At 34.3% G+C, this 12,623-nt stretch overlaps 1 protein-coding gene across 2 annotated transcripts; it reads right to left on the reverse strand.

Annotated features, from left to right (window-relative positions):
• Nucleotides 1-1,682: 1,682 nt before the first annotated feature.
• Nucleotides 1,683-12,420, reverse strand: LOC145315625 (uncharacterized). Of its 2 annotated transcripts, XM_080155608.1 has the most exons (7): nucleotides 12,232-12,420; nucleotides 12,000-12,064; nucleotides 11,603-11,727; nucleotides 7,802-7,951; nucleotides 6,472-6,849; nucleotides 2,656-2,716; nucleotides 1,683-2,312 (listed from the first exon to the last, which is right to left on the reverse strand). In XM_080155608.1, exons 3-7 carry the CDS (start codon nucleotides 11,699-11,701, stop codon nucleotides 1,684-1,686), a joined length of 1,317 nt encoding a protein of 438 aa, XP_080011734.1. In that variant the 5' UTR covers nucleotides 11,702-11,727; nucleotides 12,000-12,064; nucleotides 12,232-12,420; the 3' UTR covers nucleotide 1,683. The 2 variants fall into 2 exon arrangements, with proteins under 2 accessions (XP_080011734.1, XP_080011736.1); XM_080155610.1 differs by lacking the exon at nucleotides 12,000-12,064 and having other exon boundaries at nucleotides 12,232-12,368.
• Between the last annotated feature and the right edge of the window lie 203 nt (nucleotides 12,421-12,623).

Below are 12,623 nucleotides of genomic sequence, written 5' to 3' on the forward strand. Positions count from 1 at the left end.
CAAGATCATCACAAAGTAAGACAACCACACTCTCAAGAGGATCTCTGGAAAAATATTTCTTCAATGCAGCAACTATCAAACTATAATCAGAATAAATTTCATTATTTTGATAATGATAGTTCATATTTCCAGGCACATTCTTCTTCGGCATCAGAAATTTAGGACTAAATGGTTCATAAGCAGTAGCATCAGCCATTTCTACAATATTTTCAGAATTTCTCATGTTAATTGTTAGATTAACTAGGGCTGCTTTATGTTGAAAGTCATCCTTTATTGTAAACCATTTCTCAAGTCCATCCATCTTTTCACAATTATATTTCAGAGTAATACAGATTGTTCTACAAAGTTTTAACAGATTTGAAAGATCACTTCTGGAATAATTAGCATCATGTAATTCATCTATGAAAATATGATCAACCTCACCCAAATGCTGCTTTACATATAGAAATATGTCAGACACAGTTATTTTAGGCATTTCTTCATGGTCAGGTAAGTATTCAAAAAGTTCTTTACAACAAATCACTCGAACATTAGGATATTCTTCAAAGTATTGTTCTGCAATAAGGTCCATTACAGTGGGAGTTAAATATTCAAAATAAACTCCTCCATCAGGCTCCCTAGTAGCTGTAAGGTTGAAATACACTATTTTTCTATTCCTGTACTTTTCACATAATCTCCTAGCTCTTTCTTTGAGAACATAGGTTTTACCAGTTCCAAAATCACCATAGAGAACCATAATTGGTTTGTTGAGGTGGATTGCATTAAATTGTTTGGGAGTAAGCATGTAGTATTGCACTTCATTTTCTCCACTTATACCAGGATTCTTACCAGTCAATCCCCTTTCTGTTTGTTTGCTGTAATCTATGGGATCAACAATAAGTTTATGAAGCTTATTACATCTATTTAAAGATGCATATCCAATGATTCCTGATACAATGTTATCAAATTCAACTTTATACTCTTCTTTGCTTACTGAATTAAGATTATTCAAAATTGAATTGAATTTTGGAAGCAAATCAAACATATCTTTTTCCTTTAGGATATATTGTTTACAATTTGAACATGGTTTGTAATAATTTTCAGATACTGTTAAATATGGAACACAGGCAGCCCTAACAAAATTCCAGCCTTCAGATAGAGTTGGTCCAAATACTTTTTGAAAGTAGTCATTATGTTTCTCTGTTTGTTTTGCTGCATGTTCAAGCAAATCCAACTTATTACCAAAATGCTTGTTTCCCAGTTTGACTTCAATATTAATCACTGTCTTGCACTGTGGTAAAATAACTAGGGAGTCCCATTCCAACTTTGTTTTCTGTACCTCAAGACTGTAGTATTGATGCTTATAGAAATTTTCAAGCTTGTCATTGGGAATTTGTTTTAAGGAAGAAGTATTATTTTCATTTTTGGGTCCTCCATTCAAATTTAACACCTGGTTGTTACAATGATTAATAGTTCAAAAATTGAGAATATATCAAATATAAATTAATAGCTAAAATATTTATTAAGACTTTCCCAAAATTTATCCAAAAACTTTTAAAAACACTTTAAATAAAAACTGAATGCACTTATGGTTCTATGGAATTTAGATAGATAAACCAACATTAGATTAGGTTATCTATAATTGACCTATCTGCTGATGATTAATTCCTATAAAAAATTGACTAATTGTTTAAATTATTATAATCATTCCTTATGAAACAGCTCACTAGATGAATCATCCTCAAAACACTTCTGATCCTTCCTCCATTTCTTGTGATTCTCAATACACAAATCTAAATCTTTCTTTGATATATCTTCAATGTCAAGTATTCCTTGTATTTTCTTTTCAAATTCATTAAGTTCAGCAAACCTATCTTTCTTTCTAGCTTCAGAAGCTTGTTCATATAAAAATTTTAGACAATCTTCTGATTGAAAGCCCATCATTACAAAACATTCTAGCTTTAGTTTTCTAGCTGTTGCCACAATTTGTTGGTGTAAAATTTCTTCACAATTTTGATTTATGTATTTTATATCATACTCTCTATTTTTAGGATTTCCCAAAATCCTAGGATGCTGAGGTAGTAACCTTGAGTTTGGTATGGCTACAACTTTTGACTTTTCATCATAGTAATATTCTGATATTTGATCCTTTAACTCATCAATCTTGTTTTGAATTTTTGTTCTCTCATAAGAATTTGCAGGGCCAAGAAAGTCAATGTTCTGATTTCCAACTTCTTTAAGTATATTATTATTTTCTTTGTGTTGTGTATTAATTGGATGAATACCAAGTTTAAGTGAACAGTCGCAAATAGGAGGGTTGGAAGCCATGGCACCTGAAAAAATTAAAGATCTTCCATTACAAATAAAGGAAAATTTTTCATTTTTAAAAAGTATAAAGTTGGAGAAGCAGCTCGTAATATTTGAATAGCGGCTACGCCACTATCATTTACGGGGCTCTTTATTCGAAAAAGGGTAGATATGAGGCAGAAAAATAGCCTAAAACCATACCAAGATCTATTCACCAAAATAAATAGCCTAAAATTAACTCAGGACTTAAGAAGCTTCACTGTAAATGAGGACCATATTGGCTCAGCAGTTAGCGAGATCCTTCGATACAGACAAATAAAGCTTAATACTCTAAATAATAGGATAGAAAACCTCCCATGACACCCATACCTGATATGCCAATGCCGAGACCGCTCATGTTACTCATCTTATCTTCAAGGTCTCTGACACCCTAAATTACATTTATAATATAAAAAATCCTCCATCATCATTTAAAAACTAAGACGGAGGGAATGAAAAAATGTAATGTTTAATTTAATTGTTTAAAAGGGGGGGGGGCGAAAGTGACACTTTTTGAAACCAAAACTAAAAGTCAAAGGAACTCAACTAAAAAAAAGAGTTACAGGTCTGAGATTTTGCATGGCAGTTGCTTTATAGGGGTACAATATGGAACTGTGAAGAAACGGCGGCGCAACCGCCGAAAACCGCCGAGAAAAGGCAAAAAAAATTCGGCGGGAAACGGCGGTTTTCAGCGGTTGCGCCGCCGTTTCTTCACAGTTCCATATTGTACCCCTATAAAGCAACTGCCATGCAAAATCTCAGACCTGTAACTCTTTTTTTAGTTGAGTTCCTTTGTTGACTTTTAGTTTTGGTTTCAAAAAGTGTCACTTTCGCCCCCCCCCCCCCCTTTGAAAGTGAAATTAGGTAGGGTAGCGTGGGGTAATTGCGGTAGGGGGGGGGGGGGGTCAATTCCGGTCACCCTACCAACTTTTTTAGAACCGTTTTTTAACGATGTTCTAAACGTTTGCGAGAGATCTTCAGAAAATCAAAGTTGTAGTTTATTGCCTATACATTCATTCGTTACTTCAGCAAATTTTTGTCAGATCACTCCTTCTATGATTTTTTTGCCCTCAAAAATGGACCAAAAAAATTTAAATTTTTTTCCCCAAATAGGCTGTGTTAAACCTCAAATTGTGAAAAAATGGTAAGTCCTAGCGACCTCAGGGTTTTTGTAAATGGAAACTATGGCCTTCAGTTATCATTTGCAATTGGAGGCGTTGTTTTAACTTGATTTTTTCATAATTTCTTTTTCATTTAAAAAAAGTGGGGATATTCCGGTCAGCATTTCTTTCATATGAGAGGGTGATTGCTATTTTTGCGCGGTTAAAATTTTTAATGTCAAATCGGCTAGGATTGAGCTAGAAAGGTGTTTAATGTGTCTATAGAAAGCTCTTTGCATGCCCTAACAAAAACTCTACAGGATATGGGTTTTATCTCCAATATTTAAAGTACATATTCAAGATTTTGTATTTTTCAAAATTCCTGTTGCATAAAATGTGTTGAAATATTAGAGTTAGACCTCATATCATTTCGAGTTTATTGTCAGGCATGACACCTTAACCACCCTTGTAGGTCAATCCTAGCCAATTCGAGACAAGAAAAAATGTATCGAGAACTGCTGTCAAAACTGGCAAGATTTTTAAAATAAAAAATTTTTAGGGAAAAAATCACTTTTTTAAAAAAATTCCAAGACCTGCGAAATAGAAATTGCCTCTAATTATGTATAAAGCTTAAAAAACACAATCATATAATAAAAAGTATGATTTTTTTTATAAAGTTTGCATGAAAATTTTTTTTGCGATTCGACCAACTTTTATCAAATGGGGAAAAAGTGGTTTAAAAATTGTCCGATCTGCATGCGACTAGTACCGTAAGGAAGCTAATGACCTCAGCTTTCCATTCATAGTTGAAAATGTTGAAAAAAAATATTTTAAGGGGGTGTACCACCCCCCAAAAGTCAAGTGACCGGAATAGGCCACCCGCCGCCCTTTAGATCGATTTTTGACCAACTTCTAGTTGCGAGATCTTAATCGGACCCAAGGACAAAGGATAGTCTTTCTGGGCAACAATTCTAGGAAAATCACGAAACCTACTCTGAAAACCTTATAGGGTACAGAGCAAAAAAGAAGGTGCAACATACTTGTATTTTGTAGTATTGTTCAATTCAGAAAGTATAAATCATAAGCTATCACCAAACCTCACCTCATTAACCGTCTGTTTTTAGAATCAAAACAAAGGCTTCTTACTATACAATTTAGAATTAGGGAGATTTAAAAAATATTTTATAATACTTCCTGAAATTAAAATCTTTACATTTTTTTCTTATTCATGATATTTGTAACTGTTTACAAACAAAAACAAAATATTTCAACAAATTTCTAATCAAAAGCACTTTGATTAACACCTTGATTAACCCCTCGAGGCAGGTTAAAGCAAAAGTTTCAAAATGATTCAATAACTAAAAAATATCTCACTATATAAATCTATAAAAAAAGAAATTGGACAAATTCAACCCTAACGAATTGGATCTTTACAGAAAAATTGAAAATAATTAGAAAATAATCTAACTTATGCATAAAGCTTAAAATTAAATTAATTGTTCATTACTTATTAAACAAGGATGACACCATCTATGAGAACAAAGCTCTGAAACAGTAGGACAAATGGACATTAACACTTGTAGAATGTCAGAACTGAATAATCAGAATATAAATGTATAAGAGTCGAAGCAAAATTGTAAGTAAAAATTGCTTGATAAAGGATAATGTTTATGGACATACTCACATTTCTGGGACATGATTATAGAGTTGCTTCGCTTATAATAATGTACTTTGTTGTTACAGTAATCACATAAAAATTTGTCCATGTTTAAAATGGACATACGGACATTCTGGTAACGATTATGGAGTTGCTACGCTTGCTAAATCATACCTACTACAGGAATCACCTGCAAAGTTTTAAAATGATAGGACAATTCTACCATGCCTATGGACTGACCAATCCTAATTATAGAAAAGCTTCTCTTTGAAAAAAAATAACCCTAAAATATAAAATACTAAATTCTATTTGAACATCAACTTAATCTAAAATAAGCTAAAAAAAGCATATATTGGGGCTTTACCACAAAGTTGCCTATCAAGCACTGTTCCCCTCCTTTTTAATTTTTTTTTGGTTACCTTTGCTATAACAAAAGGACTAGTGCCCCTTTGATCGTTTTCAATTTGCTTTACATTAATGGTAGGGAAATGGTGGGGCTCTGTGCTCTACAAGGCACTTTGGGGGAAATTACCCATATTTTAAATGATTAAAAAAGTTTGTAAGTTGTAATATTTAGAGAAGATTAGTAGTTTTTAGGTTTAATTATTGCAGTACTTAATAAATCATGATTTCAGGGAAGCTTTTTTATTTTACTTCCCTAATTCGCCACTTTCCTCCAACGTGTTTAGCCATTAGATACAAGAAGTTGCCAAGAAAGTCAAAATTAAACTACAACAAATATCATAAAATGTATAATTGTGAAAATACATAGCTATGTAGTTCGGAATTTTATTGCTAGATGTCGTAAAAACCTTTTTTGAATTTAAATTTGTAAATGAGATAAATATTTAAACAATCTTAAATATTTGTAAAAGTATTACAGCTATCCACTCTTTAGAATTTTTAATAAATTTATTCACTATTTAACATATAATTTACGAGTAGTTTATGATTTAGATAAAATACCTAAAAGTTGTTAAAAAAGCTTTAAGCCTGCTCATACATCTTTAAACTGAATTTGCAGACAAACTCTGACAATCCTTTTAGCATGGCTTTTAGTAAACAGAGCAAAAAGTATTAAAATAATGCTTGAGTTTCTTATCAAATTCTGCTTAAAGTTGCTTTATCTAATCATCAAGTTTAAACTGGAAATCTAAGAAATCAGCTCTAAAGCATTGTTTGCCAGAATAGCCTTCCCTTGTCCCTGAATCGGACCAAGACATGCTTCTTCCTCATTGCCATATCATTCATTAGCGATCAAAAAAACCGGGAAAAGTTTTTTGGAAGTATGTTTTTTTTGGGTAGAAGCAAAAAAGTGACCGGAATAACCCCACGCTACCCTACTATGAAACTGACTTATTGATATTTTTAATTAATGTAAATACTAACCTTTCCTTGTCTTGTCGACTCGTTTGTTCTCTCTCTGTTGCCAAAAAAAGCCCCCGAGGCCTGACGAGCTTCTCTCTTTATTGCCAGGGCATCCAAAAAGACTTTAAGTTTTACCATCTCCTGAAGGACTTCCTGGACGCCTGGAGGAAACGGTGAAGGGTTGTCCGTTGACACGTCCTCGTCTGTACGCTCATATTGTTGCATAATTTTGGTAGCCAGGAGGCGGTACTTCTGGTAATCCCTCTGTGTCATACAGTCTTTTGCCGTGAATTCATTCGTCCACTTGTCCTCGTCCTTTTTCTTGGAGAAATCAGGCTTCAGCCAATGCTGCTCTGTTTTATCGGCCAGAAGGCGGGGCCAGGCGGGACCTTTCTCAACCTGAAGAAATACAAGTATGAAAAGATGGGTAGATTATCCTGTAGAGGGTAGCTTATAATAGGTCCTAGGAAGGTTTATAACTATTTTAGGTAAGGGCATCACCGCCTTCTCAAGAGATATCGCCCCTTGAAAAAATTATCCTCCCCACAAAATTTAGTTTTTACTTCTATTTTTTAACCTATAATTAAAAATTAAATTATGAGTGGACGACTCCCCCCCCCCCCCCCCCCCTCCTCCCTCGTAGAGATCCTACGGGGATAAACAACACAACAATTAACAAATAAGATATAACTTGCATTATTTACTAATTTAGTTCAACGAGAACTTTACATACCACTCTAAATTTTTCATGTAATAGTTTGAAAGAGAAGTATGCACGAACGAGTGCAAGTAATTCTAAGCATCTTTCAGCAGTGATTCTAAAGATTCCCTAGCCTTAAACCTAACCTAACCAAAAATAATTGTTCTGTCAAATACTCAAATTTTCAAAATCGTAAAAAGAGGAGAACGCCAAGTAAACTTTTTCAATAAAATATGTTAATTCAGAAAAAGAGCAGGCTTGTAAATTCTGCAAAATTGACCCTGCTAAAGAGGGGAGGAGGGGGGGGGGGGTTAAAAAATATGTTATTGGGGGAAGAAAAATGGAAAAAAATGTTTTCTTTCTCTAAATTTTTTAATTTTTCTTCCCCCAACAACATACTTTTTACCCCCCCCCCCCCCCCATTTAGCAGGGTCCTTGGTGAAAAAACTAAAAAAATGTGTGGGAGGGGGGAAAATGCTTAGGTAACATTTCAAAGTTTTATTCACAAAAAAAATATTTAGAATTACTGCTGGAAGGTGCTTAGGATCACTTGCTCTCGTTCGTTTATAATTCCTTTTTAAAGAAGTAAGTAATAGTTTTAAGCTGCTGCCCCTAGCTGCTAAGTGTGCAGCCGCTAGATAAAAAAGTAACCTTTTCAAGGATAAATTTAATGCACTTTGGATTGAGAGTGCATTTAACTGTGTCCAACATGATTTCTCCAAAGAGTTTTAGGTTTGTTGTCGCAAACAGTTTGTTATCAGGTCCACCTCTATCTCTGAAGTACAAAGTATCTTTCTCCAACTAAGAAAGACAAAATGAAGGTTTAATTTTTCAAATGCCAAGCAACTTTTTACAGTAAAGGGGGGGGGGGGGGTAACGAATCAATATCAGATTTTTCAGTATGAATAAGAACCAGTTCTAATCCAGCGGATATTGATTAGTTTCAAAGCCATACTGAAAGTATTTTTACTATATGTAGCAGTATATTTAATTAAATTATTGACAGAAAAATGGAACTTAGAGATACACTCAAAACATCAAATCCTACCTCTGAAGAAATTCCAAGGTTAAATAACGAAATTAGCTCCCTTATTTTTGAACATAAAAAAGAAAAATGGAAAAAAACCGTTGAAGAAATATCCCCAAATTCATCAAAACTTTTCAAACTTATCAAACGGTTAAATGGTAAAAATAGCATTTCTGGTAATCAACCCATCAAATTCAAAGGTAAATACATATCCTGCCCAGCTAAAATCGCTTACAACTTTAACAAACAATACTCTACAGTCGTACATCACAAAAGCTCCAGATTAAGCAGAATTGTAAAAGATAACATCATGAAAAATAACGTGGAGACTCCAGAACTTCACACAGACGAAGCTACCAAAGAGGCCATCAAGAATAGTAAGGCCTCCAAAGCACTAGGCCCAGATAAAATGTCAAATCTCCATCTTAAACATTTGGGACCTTTAGGTATTAACTACCTTACCAAAATTTTTAATTTGTCTGTGTCCTCCAGCCAGATCCCAGCAATCTGGAAAAAATCACTAATTGTTCCTCTGCCTAAACCTGGGAAAGACCACAGTGAAGCCACATCCTACCGTCCTGTTTCTCTGCTCTGCCCTGCTATTAAGATTTTAGAACGACTCATCCTCCCAACTCTTGATGAACACCTTGAAGTACCATCTTTTCAACATGGTTTCAGGAAAAACCATTCAACTGTCACTGCTCTTCGCGATTTTAACAAAGCTGTCACAGATGGCTTTAACCTATATCCGCCGCCTGACAGAACTGTTTTGGTACAGCTTGACTTATCCAAAGCATTTGATATGGTCAACCATGATAAGCTCATCAATGGACTCAAAGAAACATCACTACCGGGCCACATCAAGAGATGGCTAAACTGTTATCTCAGAGGAAGACAATCCTGTGTTCAATTTAGGAATAAGAAATCATCCTCCAGAAATATCCGTACTGGAGTCCCTCAAGGAGCTGTCTTATCTCCACTTCTTTTTAGTTTTTACCTGGCCAAAATTCCTCTCCCTCCAAAAGGAATTGAAATTGTGCAATATGCAGACGACATTTCTATATATGCGTCTGGAACTAATATAGATGCTTTAACTAGTCAGATTAATGTTTACTTGGAAACCCTACTTAATTTTCTGGAAGAAAGGAAACTGCTAGTATCACCAGAAAAATCCACAGTAACACTATTTTCGCCGGATACCAAAGATTATAAAATTCACCCTCAAGTCTTTCTCAGAAATCAACTTGTCAGATTAGAAAACAAACCAAAGCTATTAGGAGTTACTTTTGATACATTACATAAATTTTGCCATCATATCCAAAATGCAATTGATAATGCTAAGAAAAAAGTCAATATTCTTAAATGCTTAGCTGGCACCAACTGGGGCTGCGATAAAAAAAACAATTATTAACACCTATAAATCAATCTGCAAAAGTGTATTGGAATATGGCTGCCAGATTTGGGCTCCTATAATTTCTCCCCATCTCTGGAATAAACTACAGATAATTCAAAATCAAGCACTGAAAATTGCCACTGGATGCCTAAAAATTGCGAGTTTGGACCACATCCACCATGAGACTAAGGTTCTACATATTCAACCCCACGCCATGCTACTGACCAAACAGTTCTTGCTTACCAACCACCAACCTGGACACCCTGGACAAAAACATCTTGACAGACCACCACCACCAAGAAATATGAAGAAAACCATCCTTCACTATAAAGACGACATTCAACAATGCCTACCAGTAGTTGATAAACCCAGCCACAAAGCTGGATTAAAACATCTACACACAATAGCAGTAAACAGAACTATCGCCAATTATGCTGATAATAGAGTTCTGAAACGGAAAGCACCGCCTCTAAATACAGAGGAAGAAAGTCTGTCCAGGAAAGTCCGTACAGAAGTATCAAGACTTAGGTCTGGATTTAGCAGAAATCTGAATGACTACAAAAACAGACTTGATCCAACCATACCTAATACCTGTCCCCTCTGCAATAACTCTCCACATGACGTAACTCACCTCTTCAACTGCCCCAACAATCCAACAACATTTACCCCCACAGATCTGTGGAATAAGCCTAAAGAAGTGGCTTCATTCCTGCAACTTAATAACGAGACTTGATGACAATCCTGATACAGGAGAGAACGTGGCTACAATCATTATCATTAAATTATTATACACTAGCGGCTTCGCCCCTAGCCTCTAGGGGCTTTGCCCCAAAAGGTGATAAAAAAAATTCGTAAAAGAACCAAGGAAATCTTTAGCAAAATAAAAAAATGAAGTTTAGGTTAATACATATTTAGTCAAAATAGATAAATACCCATCACCCATTAAGCATAATCTAAGGACTAATTTTGGGAGACCTTCTTAATAGAAAAATGCTAACCCCCATGCTTTAGCTAGCAAGATTCTGATACTGGGCCATTGTTGTCGAATGATGTCTGTCCGTCCGTCTGCCTGTCCTTTAAGATCTTGATAACCACTGAACTGATCGGATTCTACTCTTCAGGAAATATACCTATTGATCCTGTGGTGATTTTAGGCTATTTTCTTGGGGGGTGGGACAACCCCAAAAACAAAAAATCCCCTCCCCTCCAATTTTATTTTTTACGAATTTTGCAAATTCACTATTAATTTGCTATCCATTCGAATTTTTTTCCGCTGGGTAGGTAATAGAAGAAGTAATTTTACCTCTTGGGGCAAAGCCCCTAGAGGCTAGGGGCGAAGCCGCTAGTATAAGTATAATTTTATAACTAATGTCTAGCAGATTAAGAATGGTATGTGGTGGCCGTTTAGGATACATTATTTTAGGTTGCAGAAGTTGATATTGGTGACATTTGCTGTTAAATCAACTTGACATAAACAAGTTTAAACTTAAAAGATTATAAAATTTTGAAGATGAAGGGTTGTTATTGGCTTGGAAACGTGGTTGACATTGATTTGGGTTTGTAGCTGTTATCACTTAGATCCATTTTAGGTTGTAGATTCTTTAAGTTTTGTCTTGGAATAAACATTTTTATATAACTAAAGTTGATTTTATAAGTTAAATTTTTTGTGTGAAGTTACTCACTGAAGTCACAAGTGAGTTTACTGCAGCTTTCTCATTGTGCATGCGACTATATGCTCTGAGAGCTCACACTAAACTGAGAGCTTACACTATATATAATCTTAGTGATGATCGAACAGACAATGACAAATTAATAGAGTTGCAGCACTACTCTTCATGTACAAATATAAATCAGCAACCGCCTGTAGTCCTCAGAAAAATCAATATTTACAATTTTAAATAAGCAAGACGTCTAAATCTGACCCAAATATTCACTCTATTCAAATTCATTTTAAAGCATCCCATAGTGTTTTAATTTGAGGCTTAGTCGTGGCTGACAGCGGCTGCCGAGCCCTTCTAAAAAAATACTCCACCTTAATCTCAGGATTTTCACAGTCGGTGACGTAAATAGTGATAAAAACCAAGTGAGGCCTCTGTCCCCACTCGACACAGTGATGCAAAGCTTCACCCATCTTTAGATAACAGTTCAGTAAGGGTTCTATAAAAATATAAATAGATAGATATTTAAAAAGTAAAACAACGTTTTTACTTCAACTTAATTCTATTTATCTTTAACTTTAAGATTCATGCTTTTACAACCTACAGAAAGAAACTAATGAATATTACAAAATCAGTTGGATGATTTTTCAAAATGTTTTAGAGGATTTTTTCATAATTTTCAATTTAAAAAAATGCTTAACAGCTACATTCTTTAGTTTCTTTAGAAGACTATATGCTTTTTTCTTCTACAAAAGGCATAAAATGTCTTACCTTTCTATAAAAAAGTCAAACTTGAAAAGATTTAGTGTATTTGTTAGAGCCCAACTGATTGTTGCCTATCAAAATTAATATTATCTTTGAATAAGTAAATGAAATCTTAGCTACAAAAATTACTTTTTTTAATAACATCTGAACTCAAGTAGTATTTTTTTGTTCAATTAACTCATCTTTGATCAATACTACACTAAATGTATAAGTATAGATGTATAACTCAAATAACTACCTGGTCCAAGTGGTGGGGATTTTTTTTCGTCTGTTAGCAAATTGATTACTGTTCCTGTATAGCGACTTGACTGATATTCAACGCTATTGGCTGATATTCAAAGACCCAATTGTGAGTCGGCACAGGGTCCAACCCCGTGAGTGGAGTTGCATAAAATTCGTGCACCCTCTATTCTTTTACTTTAATTTTACTACATTATGTATCTGAAAAATATATAAATCAGAAAACACAAGAATATTTTTAATACAAAAAGACAATATTTAAGGAAATTATATAAAAAAATAACATTACATAAAGTCAATACAATTTAATTTTTGGTTTATCTAATTCAAAATTGAGACAGAAATTTATAGCTATTCTATCAATAGTAAGTAATGTGGTAATCACCATCC

This window comes from Acartia tonsa, chromosome 4 (assembly GCF_053477335.1).
Source record: "Acartia tonsa isolate MP-2025a chromosome 4, ASM5347733v1, whole genome shotgun sequence".
Classification (NCBI taxonomy): domain Eukaryota; kingdom Metazoa; phylum Arthropoda; class Copepoda; order Calanoida; family Acartiidae; genus Acartia; species Acartia tonsa.